This window comes from Zonotrichia leucophrys, chromosome 1A (assembly GCF_028769735.1).
Source record: "Zonotrichia leucophrys gambelii isolate GWCS_2022_RI chromosome 1A, RI_Zleu_2.0, whole genome shotgun sequence".
NCBI lineage: Eukaryota > Metazoa > Chordata > Aves > Passeriformes > Passerellidae > Zonotrichia > Zonotrichia leucophrys.
The window spans coordinates 3,892,805-3,915,876 of record NC_088170.1 but is presented as its reverse complement, the minus strand read 5'-3'; the positions used below and the strand labels follow the sequence as shown (position 1 = coordinate 3,915,876).

At 42.0% G+C, this 23,072-nt stretch overlaps 1 protein-coding gene across 11 annotated transcripts in view; it reads left to right on the top strand.

The window, feature by feature from the left end:
- The window catches only part of CALD1 (caldesmon 1), a 202,585-nt gene that overhangs the window by 122,609 nt on the left and 56,904 nt on the right, over positions 1–23,072 (top strand). For 10 of the 11 annotated variants that reach the window (XR_010443035.1, XM_064735488.1, XM_064735442.1 and 7 more), the window contains one exon: positions 1,737–1,848. Coding sequence is in view for 10 of the 11 variants with exons in the window: in XM_064735488.1 (XP_064591558.1) it covers positions 1,778–1,848 (71 nt within the window). In the remaining variant the exon portion in view is untranslated. Of the gene's footprint in view, positions 1–848; positions 1,044–1,736; positions 1,849–23,072 lie in introns of those variants that run through there. The other variant, XM_064735478.1, reaches the window with a different exon arrangement.

Sequence of the window (23,072 nt, the reverse complement as noted above, 5' to 3'; positions counted from 1 at the left end):
AGAAACCCAGCGTGCTGCTTTGAACTTGTTCTGTAGTGTGCCATTCCTCCTTTGATCCTTGTCTCCCAGCCAGGGGGAACCACATCAGCCCTGCAACTCACAGTCCTCCAGATTTAGCTGCACATGTGGGCTGAGATGGAAGCGATTCTGGGGAGAAAATGGAAGATTTGCTGTTCTGGCCTCTTCAAGGGGTACCCAGCACAAGATTGGCGAAATAATCTGTTTACAACTTGTTTTTTAGATGCACGGTCTAACTGAATTTATAAAAAGGCAGCAATTGTAATGTCTCTATCAGATTTGCAAAATTAATCTTTCCCTTGAATCTCCACAAAACAACCCCAGACGAACGCGAGGAAAATCGCATCAGCAACATCAAAAATTTAAATCCCCCAATCTGGGAACAAATCAAGAAGAAAAATATCCCCAGGGAAAGTAAACTAATAAAATAACCTCCACAAAACCCCCTGCCCTCAGCAGTGTTTTAATCCAAAAAAGGGGGCAGAAAAAGCCACAAATTCCCTGAAGCCAAGCAAGGCTTTGCTGGTGCCAGTGATTTTATGGGGAGGGCACTTGGCAGGAACATAAATAATGCCATGAGACATATCTCCATCTGCAAACAGAGCCCTTCAAATAATGCCCAAATACACCTTGGCTTGGTTTGCCCCCAGCTGCAAGCAGCTCCTGGGCCACCTTTGGAAGTTTTGGGCTTTTTCTGTGAAGTGAGGGGCTGGGAAAAGTGGATTTTGGGGGCTGGGATTGCAGAGGAAGCTGAGGCCTCCAGCCCTGCACAGGAAGCAATCTCAGAGCAGGCCTTAAATGCCAGATTCCAGGCAGAGTTTAACTAACCACTGACAGCTCTGTAAACAAAGCAGGGACAAAAAGAGAACAGCTTTCCCTTTTCTGGTAGTCATTTTTGGTTTGGGGGCTGCAGGGGAATTCTGTAATAGTTGGCTTGATGGGATATAAACCGAGGCTGGGAAGGCTTTGTATATGAAGAACTGTAAAGGGGAAAATACTTCATGGACTAAATCATAAAGAAGAAGGTAGGGCACGGGCAAAACGCGCGGATTCAGCTGCAAAAAAAGTATTGCTGCTCTTCGTTCTTTGAGCAGGGTTTGTACAGAGTTTGACTTCCCTTGCTGGTATTTAAAAGCAGTGGCTTATTTTTCTTGTTTCCCTTTACTTTTTTTTCTTCCCCTCCCCTCTTTTCTCTTTTCTTTTTCTTTCTTCTCTCATTTTCTCTTCACTCCCTTTTTTCTGCATTTCTGAAGGTGGGGGTGGGAACAGCCTGCTGGGGACTAACTTCTGCAGAACTTTTAATTATCTGTGCAGCTAAAGAAAACAAGAACGCTCTTGTGCAGTGCTTTTATTGCTTGTGGTGAAAAATTGGAAGCTGGAAGTTAAAAATCCTGCTGAATTGTTGCTTTTGTTAGTGGAAAAGACCTGTGACGTTACAAATAGCTAGTCTGTGGCTAGCAGATGTATACAGTCCTTGCTTGAAGCACGTTGATTTAATTTTAACTAGGAAACTAAACGCAGGCACGGGCTATGTTTATCCTTCAAGACGTTTCATTAATCTTGTTTATCTCAACAATACTGAGGAAGTTGACTTTTTTGATGGAAAAAGAAAATAGTTACAGCAGAGCTAAGGCAGCAAAACAAAACTAAATGGACTCAGTTGGTTAGATGCATGCCTTGTGCTTTCACTCTCATCTAAGTGCTCATCTCCCTTTTAGATTTGGATCTTCTCAGAGCTTGGAACGCTTAAACACCCACCATGGATGACTTTGAACGCCGCAGAGAGCTCAGGAGGCAAAAGCGTGAGGAAATGCGCCTGGAAGCAGAGAGGTGAGTTACTTCAGCTGGAAAATGGTGCTGGTGCCTGGCCTTTGATTTGCAGTGGCTGTGAGAATTTCTGCCTTAGCTTTCAAAGAGTCCTTGAGCTAAAGATATGTGCCAAAATATCAGCTTTAGTTAATATTGTGGGTTTTGTGTTCTCTAATTTCCTTAGACTGCTGGAAATGTCTGGCTCCTAGTTAATTTGCTACATGGATAAATGTAAACAGCAGAGGTGGTGGAATATGGCATAGAAATATGGCAATATTTCTATGGAAATCATAGAAAGGAAAGCTCATCCTCAGATGCTGTGTGAGTGCTGTGCAGAAGGGATTGTGTTTGCCAGATATTTATATATCAGATATTATATATACTAAAGGTAAAGTTATAATATATAAGTTGAAAACTGGGATACAATTGGTATATGTAGCATATGTGTGAATTGTCTGCCATTACTGGGCAGTTGCTGTTGTGTTTGTACTGCCTGCTGCTTTTTATTCATTTTCAGTCACTTTATGTGGGCAGCAAGAGCAGCATTTGCTGTCACTTGTCACAGATTTACTTTGGTGAAATGAGAGCAGAATTTGATGTGGATATGATATCAATTTATGAAAGAAATACCATGAAAATAGTGGGAATGACATTTCATTGACTAAACCCATTTTACATCTGTACAGTCCTGTTTGCTTTAATGAAATTTCATGATTTACACTGGTGTCAGCAGGGAGGAAGGCTCCATTTATTTTTGAAATGTCTTCAGTGATAAAAAGATTTGATTTAGCTTATTAACACTGCATTGATTAAAAAAAAAAAGAAGCTAGGTTTAAGCACATTTTGTTCTAATTTTTGTACTTAATTCTGAATAGGGACTTCATTTTCATTTCTTCTTCTTTGAGCAAAGCTGTTAAAGGAAAGGCCAAGACCTTGGGGGTTGCTGGGAATAGAGACCTTGGGTGGTCTGTGGAGGATGTTAGGGACTGTAGTTTGGGATTTTCTGTAGAAAAATGCCACTTGACTCCTCTTTGAAGACCTCCAGGCTCTCGTTGAGCATTCAGAGGCTGCAGTGTGACCTGGGCATCAGCCCTGTGCTGTGGCTGGTTTGGGCAGGCAGGGACAGCCCCAGGGTTGGGGACAGTGGGCTCTGCCCTTGCCATCCCTGGAGCTGAAACCCAGGGTGTCACCTGTGTCCCATCCTAGTAAAAGGAAATGTTTTGTCTATGTCTGGGGGGTCTTGTTGGGGTTTAGTGTGGTGCTTTCATGGAGAGGGTAGCTTGGTGGCAGCCTGGCTGGAGGAGAAGGGCTTGGGCCTGTGTCCCTTTTCCCCTAATCACTGCAGATGTGCTCCATGCCCTTTCCCACACAGTTGAAGGCTTTCAACAGTAAATTACTGTACGCTAAATCTTGCTGTCCTCCCTTTGCTGCTGCCAGCTTCAAGCATTCAAGCACAATGACTCAGACACCTGAAAAGTCACAAGACTGCTTTAAAAATCTCAGGATCTTAAAAATAATTTAGTCTGGCCTTTTTATTTTTGGTTTGCCTTAACAATAACAGAGCCTGATTCTCAAGTTGGGGTGTGAAACTGGGAGCTGAGACCTCCCAACTCCTGCCCTCAAAGAGAGGGCAAAGTGGGGCAGGAGCTGAGCTGAGCATCTGCCCCTGTTGCAGGGCTCACACAGAGGGAAGGGAAGCAGCACTGGGGCTGTTATTAATGAATGAACATGTGATGCTGCATTGGTTTTGGCAAATTCAGATTTTTGGGGATTTGGGAATCATCTTTACCTTTAATAATATAACCACAACATGTTCACATGTCATAAGCTGCAGAAATCTGGTTGCCAGACTTGCCTCTGAATGCTTTCAGGTGTTTTATGAAGTGGGTTGTGCAGCATGGAGGTTGGCAATGTTCCTTCATAAGCAGAGACCACTTCCCCAGCCCCTCCCATCAGTGGCTGGAGCCTTGCTGTGGGGAATCCAGCACTGGTTGAAGACATTTCTGCTGGGAGATGGAGAGATGGATATCTGTGTAGGCTATAACATGCTTGCCAGGTCTCTCAAACACTGTTTAGACTTTGAGTAGAACAGCAAAGCCAGAAATGCCAGCAGCCATTCCCACCAGCAGTGTTGTAACTCAGCATTTTGCCTTTTCCTGGGATAAATGTCCATTGGAAGCCTGACTTTCTAGCTGGATGCTGTGCCCAAGAAAGACTGAGGGGTGAAAATGCAGCAGTGTGGACTCCTGCACCAAGTGGCTTGGTGTTATCATGCCTTCAGCAGAGCCAGAGGCTGTGTTGGAGTGGTGAGGATACATGAGCTGTCAGGTTCCCAAGTGTTTGTGATGCTGGGGCCACTCATGTCCAGCTATTCAATATTAGGAGAAGCTCAGTTTAAGATCAGTCCTTGAGGTCTGGTGCTAGGCTTTGTGTTTTGGGGGTTTTTTTCATTTTCCATGTTGGAAATGATACTTTGTTGTGCTGTGTATTCTGGGTTCATATGCTTAAGACTGATCCTGAGGAGTCATTTTATCTTTTGAATACCAACATTGCATTTCACCCCTGGTGCTGTGGCTAGTAGTTAATGCAGAGGCAACTCAGATAAAAATTGACACCAACCCAAAAACAAAGTGAGGGGATTTTTTTCCATTTTAAGTTCGTATAATTTCAAGGTACTCCAGACGTTCTGGATTCCCCACGCAGGCTGACTGTGCCCACCCAGAAATGTTGTCCAGCCAGAGTTATTTTTTTAAACTATTTATATTTGTCTGGATCTCTGGAGGCCTGTCAATGTGTTTGGAGCAGCACTGCAGACCTGTCTAGGGGGCACATTTCCAACAGCAGACATGTGGGACTTTGTCCAGCTCTCTCCCAGGCTGTCAGATTTATTGCATGTGCTTAGCCTGGCAGGGACCCAGCAGCAACTCAGGTACCTTGGGGGGAAGGAGACTTTTCAGGCACAGCCTGGGAAAGCCAGGACAAAGTATGGCAGTGTTAACTTGTGCCCATCTGGCAGCATTCTGTATCTGCAGTGAGGTCAGGGAAAAAAGGGAAAACCTCCAGCTGTTGGGGTGATGGGATGTGCTGCATCTTTAATTCCTCTGTGGCAAAGCTGAGGCTTTGTGCTGTTCCCAGGGCCAGAGGGACTGCTGTGCCTGGGTTTTACAAAGCCCTGAGGAACCAGCCTGGAGCCAGAGGGAACCTTTGCACTGATTTCAGTGGCCTTTGGATTAAGCCCTACCTGAGTTATTCCAGCCAGCTGATTTATGAGGCAGTGGCAGCCCTGGAAGGAGCTGGGTGAAGGCTTTGCCTTCCCAGCACAGGGTACATTGTGTGCTGGGGTGTCAGGGCTGTCACACAAGGGAGCTGCACGTAGCTGACAGGAAGAATCCCACGTGGAACTGGAGCACAGGGGACTGACTTCTTTCAGCAAGGGAAAAAGCAAATACCACCTGCTGCTTTGTGCCTCTTCCTAGGCAGTAAAAGATGTTCTCTCGAACAAAACCATCGGGTTTTGTCATTTTGATGTTGTAAGTGATGCTGGAGGAATTTAGCCTGGAGCTGGGTAGGGTTTGTGTGTGTCTGCAGGGGTGGTGCTTTCTGAGTGTCTTGCTGGTCCACTTCAGTCTGCTGCACCTGCACTGAAAAACTGAGGTGAAATACTTCTTGTAATGACAGTGGACCTAATTCCTTGACTTCAGCATAACTGAGAGCAAAAATCAGCCCCTTGAACTCTCTAAAGAATGTTTCTCAGGTTAATCTATTTAGCACTTAAGCCTCAAATTTACAAGTGGCTGACTTGCAATTGAACCAGCAATGAATTTTCACTTCTACTCTTTGTGGTTGTTGTTTTGTTTGTATTTGCTTTTCATTTGTTGATTTTATTTATTTTTTTTAAATTATACTAGGAAGCTGATCCAATTTGCTCCATTGTCACTACTGCAGACTTCAGGAAAGTCTTAGGGGCATTGCCAGGCTGGCCTCCATTTAGCTGAAGCTTAAATTTGAATCTGAACCAGAGTTTTGCCCTGTGTCATGCTCTTCCCTAAGGGATTGCAGATCATATAATGGGGAAGGAGAGATGTTGTGAAAATGTGGCAAAGAGAAGGGGTTAACTGGATCAAGTACTATTACTAGTTATTTATTAGTAATTACTATATTCACCCTAAGAAATGTTATGTTAGTAGGGCATAGAGAAAAACACTGCCACAAAGCTGTATGGCTCCTGATATCATTAATTTCTAAAGGCAGTGGTTAAAGATTTCTTTATTTTTTAAAAAAAGATCCTGCAGGTTGGGGATGGCAGCAACCTCCAGGAGGTTAAAAATCTCCTGGGTTAGTAAATTGCTTAATTCAGTTTAGGCTAAAACAAGACATGTGGTTAATCCCAACTTGGTACAACTGGAAAAGAAGTTAAATGAATTTCAGTTTGGATCCATGAAGGTGTGTAGAGAACCAGAAAGCTATTTCTGGTGCTTTTTGCTGCCCCTGTTGAGCCTGCTATAGCTCTGGCAGCACAAAAAGGACTAATTCAGCAAGTTAAGAAGGTCAAACCAGCAGGGCACATCTTTGCAGGACAATGAGAAGCACATTTTTTATCTTGTGGAGAAGTTAAGACTGGACACATTTGTGTCCATGGCATCTTAATGCTTCTGGAGAGCAAGGAAGTGTCATCTTTGCCAGCCACAGAAAGTAAAAAATGCCCTTCTCCTGTCCAGGACAGTGAGGGTAAGGCTGTGCCCATGTCAGGTCAATGTGAATGACCACAAATAATTTTTGAAGCTGTTTTTCATTCCTACAATGCAGTTAGCCCTGGTATGGGGTGTACATTAGTGAGAAATGTTAGACAGTACAGAGTTTAGGAATTACACAAAAATTTTTCCTTTCTGGTTTCCTTTTTCTTGAAACACCAGGAGTTGCCCATTTCTTGTTCTCAAGCATCTGGTTATGTTTTTATGAAGAGTTTTCAGAGATTATGCTTCAATTCAGGTTGGTGTTGAGGAAAGAAGAATATGATCTTAATACAAGTTTTCAATGAGTGCATGTTTGACCATAAGAGAATCTGGCTCCATATGTGTTCCATGTAATTTCCCAATGTTCATGTTTTATTTCAGAATTGAATTTCCCCACAAGTTAAGCCTCTGTCCTCCTAAGGGCTGTGCTCCTGTCTATTGCAAGTCTCTTTTTCCACTAGAAAAAACCTACAGTTGTTTTATCTCTCCATGAACTTCATATATCCTGAAGTTGCAAATATTTTGGGGATTTGTTTGTCTTTCTGTAAAATACTCACCTTTTGCTAGAGCCAAGACATGACATCTTCTGCCCAGGAGTTAAATATCGAGGCACTGAGTAAATAAGATTAGAGATGCGTGAGAGTTGAGAACAAATTGAAGCAGAGTGCTCCAGCTGTTAACCTGTCTTCACAGCTGCCTGGAATTCCAGGACTGACAGGACATATTTGGGTTGTTGAGGTGGGTTTGGCCCTTCACACTGAATCTCTGTTGTGCAGTTTTTGGAGTTCATTCTCAACCCAGGCAGAAGAGCATGACCCAGTGGCTCACTAAAACCTTCTCTACTGCAGGCATTCTCAAGTGCGAGTGGATGCTAAACAATTCTTTGCTATTGCAGCATTTAAAATGCCCTGGAGGAGATAATCAGATGTATGGAAAGCTTGGTAGAATTTAGTAGTTAATTTTTTTCGTGTTTTTCAGATTGCATTTTCTTTCAAATGCAAGAGAAGTGTTTCATGAGAGCAGTTTTGTTCTTCCAGAGAGTTAGACATATAGAGCACAGACTTCACTGAGCTGAACCCACTGCAATTCCTAAACAGACAACAAAATCAACTTCTTAATATTTCATATGATAATCCAGATTTTGAATTATAGTATGTTAAAATCACTCTGTACTCTGTATTCTGTACCAGCCAAGCTTTTAGGAGAACAGCTTCAACTTAGCACCCTGACAGTTGGCAAAATGCCCCATCTTTCATCTCTTGAAAACACCAAGGAATTTTGGAAATAATTGGGTCTAAAAGAGTCCCGTCCAATCCCGTAATCAGGTAACCCACCTACTGCCAGTGGATAACCTGCCCTTTGTTTCCTACTGTAAATTTATTAGCTTTAACTGGACATCAATTCAGTTGTGAGTTTGTGAGCTGGACCTTATTTAAATATCTAAGAAATACAGGCATGGAGGCACACATTTTTGTGCTTATTGTTGATAATTCTGACAAGTATGCCTGCTTAAAAGAGCACCATGTGAGGAGCCATATAACATGGGATTTAATGATGATTTTCAGGATTAGACCAAAACATAGGCACTGCACAAAGAAAATCATGAGCCTTAAGAAATGTAGCTGATATAGTACAAATAAGTGTCAATGGCTTTCCTGCCATGTTTATGTTGAAAAATTACATCTGTGTAGTATTTTAGATGCAAGTTGGCAGTATGCAGTCTGTTAAGCCAGGGCAGACTGCAGCACTTGTGCATCTCTGCCCTTCAAACAGTGTAAGTCATATCTGCCACCAAAATTTTCTCATACAAAAGACTTCAGATACTTGAAATGCAAAAAGGCTGTGTCAATGATCATTGGCCTAAGGTTGTGAAGGCACAGAGACTTCAAACTTTCTGTGCCATCCACAGCAGGGTACACAGCTTAACTTCTGTTATCTCCACATGGCAGAGACCAAAGGCATTGTTCTAAACTGACTCAGAGTTAAAAAAAAATTCTGTTCTTGGTCCCTGGTCTACTTCTGTCAGACTCTTAGGCAGGGAAATCCCTCTATTTCTGTATTTCTTCCTAGACAATAAGGATGTAAATGATCTCTCAGCTGCTTAGTAATTTTCCATGTGCCTGATATCCACAACTAGTGCAAGTGGCAGAGTTAATTTAATTCACTGTATAAAGCATTCTCACGCCATAAGAGTTTACCTCACCATGTGCTTACAAATGAGTTGCCTGAAAAATCTGCATTAACCCTTCTTTTGACTAAATAAGGCCTTATATTTAATAGTGATGCTCAGCAACAAATTTCATTTAGTTTAAAGAAAAGCAAAGGGAATAGTGTGTTGTTCCCATATAGAAGCTGATGGTTGAATATCCCCGTGTCTTAGGAAAGGTTTAAAAACAATCTTCAGGCAAATATGTTTGATATATTTACCTGCAGTAATGTATTCTGTAGGCTGCATATGTGTATTGCAAGGGTCTGGACAGAAGAATAACTAATGTCAGCCTTTAAAACTGCAAATTTGCAGACTTGGAATGATATCTCTTAGTTATCACATTTAAATGCCTTCTTCTAAGAGAACAAGAACATTGTTGAGCTTATTGCTTAATCATGTTACTTTTTTTCAGGGCATTCTGGGCTCAGAATGATAGAAATTATCAGGCATGAGAGAAATTGCAGTTATTGCCCAGCTGTAAGACTCTTTAAGGAGTAACATGAAAATAAATTTAGCCACAGTATTTCTAGGAGCATCTGCTTCTCAGTGTGAGTTTGCATTTTATTAACGTCTTTATGATCTAATATCTGAAATTAAACCAGATAATCAGGGGATGAGACTTCCCCTTAAAAAGCTGAGGCCAACTGGTTTGCAGGGATAATAGATGAAATGAAGTCAAATGCTAACAAGTTTTACACACGAATAAGCAGAGTTATGTAAACACCATCAGACTGCTGGCAGCCCAGGCAAAGCCATCCCTTCACAGCTCAGTTCAAAGAACCACAGAGGAAAAATGTGATTTACAAATGAAATCCCGAGCTGATTTCAACTTGCAGAAGCATCTCATTTGGTCAATTAGCTTCTGCATTTTTGGCTTTGCGCCTTTAAACAAGTTTTTAATTACTGAAGATAAATGTTTATAAGCAGCTTTATTTCTCTCATCGTAACCTACTTATTATAAGCTCGTGCTAAACAAGGAGAATCCCTCTTGCCAGCAGATTGTCCTTGCATGATCAAGGTCTTTCATGGCATGAAGGAACTCATCAGGTGGCTGTGCTTCTTGGGATAATTAATTCATCAGCACACAGCTCAGGAAATGTTCCTGGCCAGAAATAATGTCAGTGGGCAACCAGGCCTTGGGGAAGAAGTGTGGTGACAGCAGAGTCCCCAGGAGCCTGAGCAGAGGAACAGGTCAACACAGTGATAAAGCCACAGATTAGGATCAGTAGTGGTTGTGTTGGTGTTGCAGCTGAACCCTCCTCTTCCTCGGGAGCAGCGAGGGTGATGGGAAGTGGAAGAGTAAGCAGGATGCATTTCTTTTTGTTTATTGGAGAGTATAAACCAGTGGGTAGTGTGTGTGACAGTGAAAGGTTAGCTTCACGTTGGTTGACATTAAGGAAATATAAATAAATGCTGTTTTGCTCCTTTTTATGTCAAAACTTGTTGGTTGGTCCAAATAAACTTGTTTATTAATAGTCTTTGCTAGATAGTCTTGAATAAAAGGCCAGCAAGTTTGTCATGCTGACATAAAAAATCAAGGGAAGGTTGCAACTCAACAGCAAGTTGTGACTATCTTTTGATTAGGCATTTTGGTTTTTGGGTTTTTTTTCTCTGACATTTTTCTGAAAACATGCTTCAGTTTCCTTTCAGGTAGGTTGTGACCCATTTTCAATGCAGACATAATTGAAGCAGACAGCAAGGACTGCTCTAGCAAAGGTTGCTCTAGCAAAGGTTGTCTTCTAGGTGGGCTGGGTTCTTGTGCTGAGACCAGAAGAGGTGCTCTAAATTGGTACTCAAAAGCAGAGCTGCTTCAAAGGTGTGGTGAAGTTACTGCTCCATACTGCTACTTCCCTCTTCCACCAGCCTGAGACCACATTTTGGTGTAGGCAACATTTTGGTGTATGGATTGATTGAATTGAGCAAATACTCCCTTCTTAGTGAGGCCTCTTTGACCTGATGCATGCATATCATGGCAAATTTTAAAGTCAATTAAGTGGACTTATATTTGGAGAAATATATCTTTTGAGGTTGGGAGGTTGTGTTTGAGCAGAATTCCAATGAGCAGACAGTGTTAACAGGAGCAAGCTGGTTTCATTTATAACACTGTCAGCCCTCTAGTGATAGGGAGAAGATCAGATACTCAGTGTATCAATCCTGGGAATTTCTGAAAGGCAGAGTTATAATTACAATGGTGAGAAAGATATAGGGCTGAAGTTGGCTCCAGAGCAGAATGCTTACTTAATGTAAAGAATAAAACTATTTCTATCTGTGGCTTTTAGCAGAGAAAAGAAATATGGTGGTATAAATGGTTTTAAATGAAATGAACCTTTTGGGGAGCAGGGAAAAACAACAAGAAACCTCACAAATTTGTTTTTTGATCTTCACCTGAATTCCAGAATTGTTACTCAAAACGTAGCCATCAGATTTTCACAGAAATGCTTGCACCTGGGATTTGAACCACCACAAACGCTGCTTCTATACCTCCCACTTTTCAGTGCTATCATTTCTTCAGAGGACCAGAGCACAGCAGAGACTGGAAATCCATAAACAGAAGGGTTTTTTTTGTCCTTCTGCCCCCTCATGAGATGATTATATCATTGTATTGGCATGTCACATCATGCCATCCCAAAGACTTCAACCTGCAGTGTGTTTTGTCCCTTTTTCTCACATAGAAAATGTTTGGCTAGAGTTGAAAAAAAAAAAAAAAGAAAATTGGGTTTATTTCCACAGGAATAGGATGATGCAGTTTCTTCAGAAGAGGCTTCAAGCTGAACAGTCCTCAGAGCTTTTACAAGTTCATTTTCAGCCCACACAAAATGACAAGCTTGTTCTGGGCACTGTTGCCTGGATCATTCCCGAGATTCTCCAGCAGCCACTACTTCAGTGTCTTAATAAGGCAGTGCCAGAGCCGGGAAGGACAAGGAGATGGATTTTCTAAACACTGGCTACCCATGGATTCCTTTTATGGTCCAGCTTGCACAGTGGGGTATTCCTCTGAAGGTCAGGACACGGATAACAAAGTGCTTCCCACTGCTGCTTATTTTTTGAGTGTTTGCATCATTTGTCTGGTGCCACACATCCAGGCTGCTCTGAGAAGGAGAAAGAAATACTTGGGTAGGGAAGTGTGGAATAAAGGGGAAAAAGCAGGGCCTGAAGTTCTGTACATTTGGCACTGATGCTATTGCTGCAGGATGGATGGATTTGTGACTATCAGGATGGATGGATTTTGCTGTTATTTCACAAAAAACCTCCCTCAGATTGTCCTCTGCAGGATTTCAGGGATCAGGCAATACCAAGGGCAAATTTTCATGTCATGGCCATGAATTTGGCTCTTCCTTCTCCCAGAAAAATGAGATAGAGTGCTAATGACCTTTTCAAACCAGTGAGTTATGATAGCTGGAGGGTTTGTCTGGGCTGGAATGCCACAAGAGGAATTTGTTTAAGGAAAAGATTTAATTTCACCCCCCCTTCCCCCTCTCTCTTGTACAAGCTAGAGAGTCTTTTCTCTCATTAGCATGTAATCATCTTAGACTGGAGGACTGAGTAAGTTCCTTCAGGGCTATATTCTCATTTCTCACCCAAATCTTTGCTGGCATGGATGAGTCATTTCAATATTCTAACAAGAAGGAATATATTGGTGATTAAATTAATATGAGAAAACCTCCTACTAAGTAATGAAAATATCATCATGTTTTTTCAATCCTGAATATAAGTGGAGGATATACATAAATTGAATGAAGAAAATATATCTTCGAGGCAAACCTGATGTGTTCAGGCAAATCCAATGGACTTGTAATCTAATTTTTAGTTTACTGATTATTATCAGATGGCCTAATACAGTACCTAATAAACTATGAAGATAATGAAAGACTTCAGCTGTGTCACTAGCTCTGACACTGTTTGAGTGAAGAGAAGTGCTTGAAGGTGTTGTTTTGGTGACTCATATCTTGAAAGTCTAACTTTCTTCATCTGTTTCTCTGTTTCTCTTTGCTGGCTCCATCCTGATTTCACCTATAGTGCTCACATCATCCTTACAATGAGATCCTGATGTACTGCCTTTGATATCACCACAGGTCTTGCATGCTTGTGGTTATGCTGACTTTGGAGGAAATGTGACTTCTCAGTCTGTTGGCTGTGTGGTTTTGCTGGATAGAATATCTTGCTTTGAGGAGATAAAGGCATAAATGCACAGAAGTGGAGCAAAGACCACAAAACATGCAGTTTAGCTGATGAAAGTGCTTAAACTCCTGCCTTTGCTTGGAGATAACAGAAGAATTCTGAAATTCAAGCGAATAGAAATGAAAATGTTTTAAAGCAGGGTAGGTCTATGAGGAAAGGGTTGGCTGCCAGTTAAACTCATTTAACAGGCCATGTCATACATTCAAAGCTATTCCATGTTAAATTGCATTCTCTTTCAAGGCTTGCCCTCGTTTCAGTCTGAATCCTGTTTTTGGTGGTTGTGCATGTTTAACAATTACTCTGGATTTGAGGGATTGGTATAACTGAGAGCAGGGTTCTTCTGTCCCATCCTCATTCTACTGCTGGCAGAAATTCTGGTAAGATGTCTTGGTGACTAGCAATGACTTTTCCATCACCAGCCCATCTTCATTTATTTATTGATTGTTCTTCCCTCAGCTTGGGCTGTACCCTGTCATCAGTTTCCAAGCCAAATTCTTTATGGAAGCCAACAGGGAGTCCCTGCGCAAAGGGAAATGACATAATGTTGCCCTTTAGTCCTACCTACAGAGAAGCAGGCTTGGGAAATGTACAGATTTTCCTAATTAGCCAGCACTGAATTTACAGCATGTGTTCATTTTCTATTGACATCCGGCAGCAACCCAACACGTTGTAAATTCGGCCGCTTGTATTCCAGACAATTGTTTTCAATCAAAATATTCTGGATGTTGTCTTTATTTGCCTTGCGTATGGTAAATGTTGGGGTCTTCAGTGCTCTGAGGTAAAGAATGTGCCATTTTAATGGGCAACATGGAGTGTTCTTGACTAAAAATGTTTCCTTGTCCCGTTGGAATGTGTGATTTTGTAGGCTGCCACCTTTTACTGTATTTTGCTGGAGATGTGTGTCTCTATAGTTTGTGAAACCCTTTTGATATGAAAGATGCTTCTGTGAATGTAAGCTGTTATCATGTGAATTGTCACCTTCCACAAGGAAAGGGTTTCTGTGTTCATGGCCTGCTTCTGTGGCGCCTTCAAGCTGTTCTTCTGCAGCACACGATAAACAGAGTTGCAGAATGGGTTTAAAATTGAGACTTTCCTAATAGGACAATCTCTTTGCTAGTTAGAATTCAGACTCTTTAAAGCTTAAATGCTTAATTAGATGAAGTAAGGATGTAAGAATAAACATAAAGAAATGCGGCCAGGGCAGACTGCTTGAAAGGTAGCTGAAAGTGATTCCTTCTATTGGGAATAGTAACGGCATTTTTTACTGCTTTTGCTCCTCCTTTTAGCACTGTGGTGCTTCTCATGATGAAAGCTGCTTTGTACACCTCTATAACTAGAGCTTCTGGCATTTTATCAATTATTTACTAAATGTATATATGTGTATATACATCTATCTATCTATACATATATATATCTCATCCTTTTAGCAGGGTAGTTCTGTTCCTTTACCTTTCCAAATGGGGAATGAGGAGGGACTCAGCCACAAACCTATCAGAAGAGAAGTATTAGTGCTTTTTGCTTGCCTCTTTGCTTACCACATCTTCTCCAGGCTGCAGAATTGGGAGAATGATGTGCAAATCATCCAGGCCCACAGCTTTTAGTACCTGCACTTCGGCACAGGCCACTTTTAGAAGGAGAAGCCATGAAAAGCAGCCTTGGTCACAGACTTCAGGAATCATTCTCCAGAAGTTTTAAGGTCTTTGGAGGTTGTCTCACCTCTGTTACATCTAATAAGGACTCTGTGTATGTTTTATGGCAGGGAAAATTGCATGTGGAGCCATTGCTTATCTCTGCCACTGGCTGTTGGCTCCTGGCTGTGATAGGGAGATCTTGCAGTGTGTCTGCTGATAACTTCTCCTGGCAAGGGAGGCTGATAAGGTGGATACCCTGATAATGCTGGGCTGTTGGATGGCTGGTACTGAAATGGCGTGAGCTGTGGGCTTTTATGGAGCTGTTGTGCTGTTAATAAACCTTTTCAGAAGCTGGAGAGGAGTTACGCCTCCTTGTAACTCCTTCCCACCTGGATTTTGTGGGATTTCACCTGTGTTTGAGGAGACTGAAGGGTGTTTCAAATGCCTGTGTGAGCTTTGGAGTCACATCTTGAATGGTCAGTGGACAGGGCACTTTAATGTTGCTGAGCATGTGTGTGAGAGGAGAACATGGGGGACATCTGGAGACTGGTTTTGTCTTTTCTCTTTCCTTCCCTTCTCCTCTGCTTTTCTCCGACTTCCTCCTCCCTAGCCTGGTTCCCCATTATTTATCAATTAAATATGCTGAGAGCAGTGAGCTGTTGACCATGAAATCAGGGAGGGGGGCTGTGGGGTAATAGTTATCCTGTTCCAAAAGCTGTAATATGGATACCAGAAAGAATGAGAGGCAGATGGAGAGGATGCTGTTGAGTTGCCATTGGTAGAACAGAATGTTCTGCACTATCCAGCCATGGTTGTTGCAAACCATACAGTATGAGTGAAATGTGGATGTCAGTCTGGAGCTCTTGTGGGGTTCTTGGGCTCCTCATTATGTTGCTACACTGTGTGTGATTGATTACACTGCCATTTAAATTCCATGCCTCAAACCAGCTTATTTTGCTGCAGAGTTTGCTTCCACTGAAAGTTGCATGCAAGTGAAGAGAGTATTATCACTCAGGCACTCCAAGGTGCCTGTCTGCTGTTCCTGCTGCCAGTAAAATTCTGATTGACTTCATTACAGAAACTAGATTAAATGCTTCTAGGCTTGTTTTCCATGAAAACCTGCATGGCTGGTGGGGAGCTAGGAAAGAGTGCTGAAAACTGGGAATGCTTACCCCAAACCCTTTCTCATGTATGAAATTGAAGGGGAGGGGGACAAATTCTACATTTCCTGCATGGTGACAATGAGCAGCTCTGGTTTCCTCCAGATGGAGAACGTTTTCTGATGATTGCTCCATTGAGACATAAGGATAGAGGCCTTGCCTTCACTGAGCTGTGACCCTGGTGTCCTTAAATTGTGCTTAATAACTCCTCTTTTGCTGTACTTCAAATTAGTGTTTTTCAGTATTATTTGGAGTCACAAATTGGAAACCAACATCAAAATCTTAAACAAGTTTCAAGGTCATATTTAGCTTAAGCTGTTATTCTTTTCCTGAAAAGCAACTCAGTCCAAATAATGACTTGTAAAAGTCTTTTTAAAACTCAAATATTAACTTGAATTGAAGGAGCCAAACTGAAACCAAACCAAAGCTGAGCTGAAAAGTGTACATCTGTTGAACTTTATGAGCAGAGTTGTACTGCAGAGTTGCTTACACCTGTGCAAGGGAAGGGAAGGACCTCTGCTCTGAAATTCTTGCTGTCTGAATTAACACAGGGTGTGCACAGCTGATTGACAGTGAAATGGCAGAACATACAGTCAGGCAATTACAGATAACACAAACTGTGGTCAGGACTCATCAGATTGACTGTGGAGTCACTGGCAAATGTGACCCAGACAAGGGGATTGCACTGAAGGATGAGTTTTATAGGAAGAGTTAAAAGGAACAAAGCAAAATCTCTCACCTACTTCTGCACTCCAGGATGTTGCTGCTTCCCTGAGACAAAAAGGAAGGACATAGTTCCTTTGGGGGAGTTAAAGTGTGAGGCATTTGTTAGACTCATCTAATGGGACACAGACCTTTTATCATGTACAGGTGTGGGGATCCCTTACCCCACCTGGATCACAGGTGTACCTTGTTCTAAAAAAACATTATCATGAATTATCTAAACAAAGCCTCCTGTGGATTTTAAAAGTATATTTACAAGCAATTTTATTTTTCCTTGTTCAAGGCTGAAGGCAACCAAAACAATAAGAAGCTGGGAAGTGCTGGGAGCGGTCAGACCAACTGTAGTTAAAAGATTTAAAAGAGGGAGAACACATTAGGAAGAGGAAATTTTTAAAGCATCTCCCATGAGCAGAGTTGGTGACTCTGCCCCAGGAGGTTTCCCAGTGGTGCAGGATCATATCCAGGATGTGGGGATCCTCCTGAATTGTCCCAGGCAATCCTGGCTCCAGACTCTTGCTGTGAGAGAGCTCCTGGGCAGTAAGGTAGGGCTGAGACATTTGCACACTCTTTATTTCAGTTCAGCACCTCGCCCTGCAGTGCTCAGGTGTCAGCCTTTATGGCAGTGGGTATTTGGCCTGTGATAAATGGACCAAGGGGTTTTTCCTTCCCTCCCTTGAGTACTTAAAACTCCATTGTCAGCATTCAGGAAAGCTGTGTTTAGACTGAGTTGGAAAAGGGTACCAGTATGGCTAGCTGACGCAAGAGCGGTTTATTTTCCATTTTAATAACTCTTTAAACAGGTCCTGCATTTGTATGTAGCTCCTTTGTTGGAATAAAAATCTTTGTTGGAGGCTACCAGACAGCTATAAATAGCTGTCGTGAGTATTTATGCTGAGGATAATCTCAGGAGAAGATATTTTTAACTTTGCACATTGTTTAGAGTAGGAAATTCTTTTAATGCCCACATTTTCCATTCCCAGTGCCATTAGCTTTTCCCCACCCCCTCTGATGGTGTGTGCCTTGCTCTCTCTTTCTCCCTCTTATTTCCTTTAAGGTTCAAGGTTACAGCCAATCTGCTCCAGAGGCAGACTAGAGTTTATTTTTTTTTTAAAGGAAAATGCTAACTTTGGCCTTTTGTGACTATGTGGGAATTGGGTTCATTTCATGGGGCTATCAGAATGTAAACGGGATATCTCACCAGGCTGTCCCCGTAAATTGGGTAATGAATGAGCACTTTATTTCTGCTTCTCTCCTGCATAGAACTCATGTGCTTGTTAGAATAACAGGGGCCAATCTATTTTATACTCCCACAGAAAGTATTCCACTTTATTTTGGCAAGTTTGTGAGAGCTGCTACTTGTACCAATACTTAATGCTGGACCAGGAAAAAAAAGAAACAAAAAACCAAAAAACCAACAAAACCCCAGGCATTATGCTGAACTAGACTTGCAACTTAAAAATATGGTCCACAACAAAGCTTGTTCTTGTGTTCTTACACAAGCTAATATATAATTTCAATCTACAAAATCATCAAATATGTGTTAAATTGAAAGGTGCAGACTGTCGGCCAGATTGAAAGCAGGTAAAATTTGACATAATTTGATATGCAGCCTTTGAGAGAAGTTCACAATTTTACCTGTGATGCAATCTAGTAAGACCTTTTATATTTTTCACAATTCTCTTTAGTCTAAAAAGAGACTGAGACATGCAAAGCCTAACAATAAATGGGAATTGGGTACCTTCTAGACAGGAATAACCTAGATTGTCAGTATGGAGGATTATTTGACAGCAAACAATATGTGAGGTCTGTCCTGTAAATAGAGTAAGATTTTAAAAGGTATTTCAATACCTCTTGAGATTTGCCTTTGAAATCTCTTTTCATCTCATGGGGTTGCACTAAAGACAATCTGTGTTCTGTTGAAAACCTCACCCAAGCTCCCTGCACTGCCAGCAGTCCTGAAGCATCTTTTAGCCTGCATGAGGGGATGGTGTTTATTTAGAAGATAAAAGATATTTTAAGCCTCTCTTTCTCTGCGCAGTTGATAAGGATTTGTGGCCTGTAACCTACCTGCCCATGTTTGTAAAACAGTGCTGTTGGCTTCATGGGAATGTATTTGTGTTTTTGACAGCTTGTGTTATTGTTAATTTGACTATTTTATTTGTGTTTGCCACATAAATGTGTAGGTAGATGTGCACATATACCCTGCAGCTTTGAAATGCTGCTGTGCTGGAGGCCACACACCTCATTTGCTGCACTAATGGGTTAAGAAAAATTATGAGGACAGGAAAATTAAAAAAAAATACCACCTTCACTGCAGCCTGTACCTCTGTTTGGCCTGCTGAGTGAGCAATGTCATGATCACAAAGATCAGGGCTTAACTTCCTATCTGTAATGTTGTTTGCCTGAAGATGAGAGGTTATTAAACATGACTACTAAACAGAAAATCTGACCTTCCAGGCTATGCAAATGTTAGAGAAAGGAGCTTGGTGGGTGGAGAGAGGCTGAGGGCTCAGGTAGGCCTCGCTACGGAAAGTGTGGTCTGTTCCCAGATCAGCAAAAGGTTTGGGTCTTGCTGCCCAAAGACAACTGATGACCCCCCCCCAGGCAGTTTTCTGTAGTCTTGGAAGGTCTCTGCTGAAAACCATCAAGAACCCAACTGGAAAATATGAACTTTGAAGCCCAATGTGATCCCCTTGCTTGGATTAGCCAGGAGGAGCCAGCTAATAAAGAGGGACAGAAACAATGGAGCTAACCAGAAAATAAAAACTTTAATTATGGAAAGGAACAAATGTGGTGTAGGTACAGAGACTAAATTCCTAAATTTAGACTTTGCCCCTGGAGGTGGGGCAAACCCAGCCAGGTACAGGGACACAGAAAGGTGAACTTAAACATGATCTTATAAGAAAAAGGTCTTGACCAATGGTGAAGAAAAACTGAAAACTTGACCAGAAAACTGGAAATTTGACTGAATGTAGAAAGGTTTTATTAGCACACTGGCTCCCAAGAGCCCACAGTTCCCACTGTGGCCTGGTCAGGTGTCCCCTCCCCTCAGCGCCCTGCCTGCCAGGGTTTATGGCCAAATCCCTTTGTAAAAGCATCTGAGTTAGAAATCTCAACAGGGTGAGATCCCGCAGATAAGAACAATATGAAATAAGCAGCTACTCTGGGGGAACTCTGGCCCTGGGCAGGCAAAACCCAGGAGAAAAGGCAACAACCAGATGGAAGCAGGGCTTGGTGCTGTGCTGTGTTATTCCAGCAGGGAGGCCAGAAAACACTGGAGGTCAGCAAGGATAAAGGTGATGGATTGCAGCCACAGTGATGTCTTGACTCCCAAGCCAAAGGTGGCAGGGTGTGCTCCAAATGGAAGTTTCCTGCATGTGCCACAGCCTTGACTCAGAGGTGGCTTTGCTGAGTGATCCTGCAAGGGTGCCTGGTGCAATGAATCCAGTAAAACCTGGCAGCAGACCTCCAAGTTTCTTACATTCTCAGTTTATGGGATGCAGTCAAATGATTTCTTTCACTGTTACCTTGCCTTTCTTATCTGATGAAACCGTGGCTTTATTCAATCTCAGTATTTTTCTCCTTTCTCTGTTGTCGAGAATGTGACCAGATCAAATTTCTCCCTTCTGTCATGACCATTAGTAGCTTAGGGTTTTTTTCTTACATGAACCTTTTTCAACAGTAAAATCTCTCCCAGACTGTAGTTATATAATATTCAAGGTCACAGTAATCATAACAGAATCTACCTCACTTATTAGGACTCTGGTCATGGAAATGAAAATGCCCTGGGAAGATTTTTTTGCAGGATTTTGCTACTGCAGACCATAATTCATGAGACTTGATCCATGAAAGATGACGCCATTTTAGGCCCATTGCATTGCACAGTTTAGTATCCTAAATTTTTTAGTTGTGAGGTAAAACTAAAAAGCCTTTGGGTTTCTTCTCCTAGAGGCTAAGGAAAGAAAAACTTTGTAACTACAGAATTTTTAGATATTGGTGTCGTATGCACATCAAGTGGCTTTGAATCCAAAGTGTTTATGATTAAAAATCAGCTTTTTTATAGATGTAGGGTTTTCCTAGAGTCCTTTTGTGTTATTACTCCCAGTGTTGCCTCTGTTGCCCTGTTCAGCTCTAGCTCACAGTCATTCTTACAGCAACTATTCATGTCAGAGGAAAAGCTTTAAAGTGCCTTTGGTGGTTTCACTATGGGTGGAGGAATGGTGACCCAGGGAGAAGCTGACCAACTGTAACACTTGTGTCATTTTCTTCATTAATATTTGTCTATTTCTGATATAATTTTTCCTCTATCCTGGATGGCTGGGGATATATGTGCTCTTTGAAAACTCTGAGGCCATATGTGAAAATTTTCAGAGAATGTCAGGACAAGAAATTTGGTGCAAATTTCACTGAAAGAAAAACTTTTTTGCCAAAGGGATCTCCCCTTCAAGTGTCTTCTGACATGAAAATACAACTGAGCCCTCAGTATTGAAAAGTTTACTGTAAACAAAGAGATGTGTCAACTCACTTGGTGCTTATGGGCCCCTCTCCATGAAGTAAACACAGGATGTGATTTGTGGGGACTCTATCATCAGGGAAGCTGCACTGGGATGGAGTTTGGCTTGATCTTTGTCAGGACTGTCTAGCACAGCTCCTTGCCAGAGGTGACTTCAGCAGACACAGATGATGCCTTGAGAGGGCTGACCTAGAGCAGAGGCAGGATGGAGTTACAGAATAAAGCAGGGATTTATTAAAAGGATCTCCTCCATGGATCCACCTTGGGCAGCGCAAGAGCCCAGTCAGGGCTGAACCAAGATGAACCAAAATGGTCCCAAAATGAACCCAAGATGAACCAAAATGGCCCCAAAATGTATGACCGGGCATGAGATCTGTCACTGTGATCAGTTCTGCTCCATTTGCATCTTGCAGTTCATTGTCCAATTCCAGCTTTAGGTTATCAAGTCCCGTCCTGCTTGTTTTTCTCTCTTCAGTCCACATTGTTTATGCTCTTGGGCTGGAGATTTGGGTTGATTGTTCTTGGTCCCCAGCTAGAGCAGGAATTGTTTTTTCTCCCTACTGTGTACAGAGAGCTCATCATCCCGATATGAAGCTCAGAATCACACACTAAAGCAGCACAGAATCTGAAAAATATAAAAGCTAAAACCTGTAGCATCACAAGGCACTGCTGAAACACAGCCACTGCTTCATCAAACCTTTGTTAAAGTTTTGCAAAGCTTTTAGACATGGTAATGGTTGATGCAACACTTATGTGGTAAGAATTTGTGCTGCAGACATTCTGTGCCCAGCCTCCATGGGGAGGAGCAAGGAGGGCTCCTTTCCTTGGTTGGTGTTATCTCTTTGGGATGAGCTGTAATAGCTTGAGGGGTTATCTCTGCAATCCTTTGTGCTCCCATTGCCAGCATGGCAGGTGCTCCCTTCAGCACAGTCTGCTGAAAGTTTTTTGTTGCTATTCTTAATCCAGATTGAGCCTCTGACTGCTGCAAAAATACAGCACTTTAACAGCAGGAGTAGATGTGTGCTTCCTTGGACTGTAGTGTGTCACAGAATATCAATATCATTGCCATGTTTTCCCTGGGTAAGGATGCCTCCAAAATTTGTGGTGGCTTCTAATCCATCTGTGCGGGCTACAAGACTTGGGCTTGTACACACTCCTTGCTGTCAGCAGGATTTAAGGAAGTTTTGAAGAGCTTTGCTGTGTTGCAGCCTGGATGGTTTAGAAGTGCCCCCTTGCATTTCTGGATTAGATTCAAGATTTATTCAGCTCAGCATGTTTCCATCAAGACAGGCCCTGTTTAATTCCACCAGTGAAAGAATGGAGGGCATGTGATTTCTGGGAGTGCACAGGTGTGCTGGAGGTCACCTGATGTGTGGGGAGCCTTCCCAATAATGCAGCAAGGTGACAGCATGCTAGGCAGAGGGTGGAAATTGCTACAGAGGAAAAACACTGCCAGAACAACAAAATTTTGCTAACTGGTCCATGCTAATGTGATGCCTGACTGTGTCATCCTAGAGCCTAGATGGGACAATGCAAATTCCTTGAAATTCTGCCTTTAATTCTGAAAGCATGATAGTTTGTTTATAGTGTTCCTGTAATTTGATGGCAATTTAAAAATAATTTTGGCCAAGTGTTTGACATCAGTAAAAATGTTCAGATCTTAATTTCCAAATAAACACAGGCTCTTGTAAATATGGACAAAGGTAAGGGCACCACGGAGTATCACAGTAAGACATCCAAGACTGCCAATAGTTGTTAATTTTGAAGAAAGCATTAATTTCCTTTTCCTGTTTTTCAAGAATTTTTATGTGTAGGAGAAATGCCTCTGCTGCATAAACATTTTTTAAAATAATGGCTTTAAAGGGCATGAACGAGTGCCTGAATCCAAATGTTTTGCTAGTACATAAAGACTCTTTGTTTAACTCTTGCTTCCTTTTTTTCCCCTTCTTTTTGACATAGCTATAATATGGCTGGAGGCAAGATCAATATAGGGCAAATGTGGCCAAAAACCAATAATAAAATAGTAATATCTGCCTGTCCATCATAACCTGCTCTATTTGCCTGCCTAATACTTTAGCTAATAAGAAAAAAAGAGCC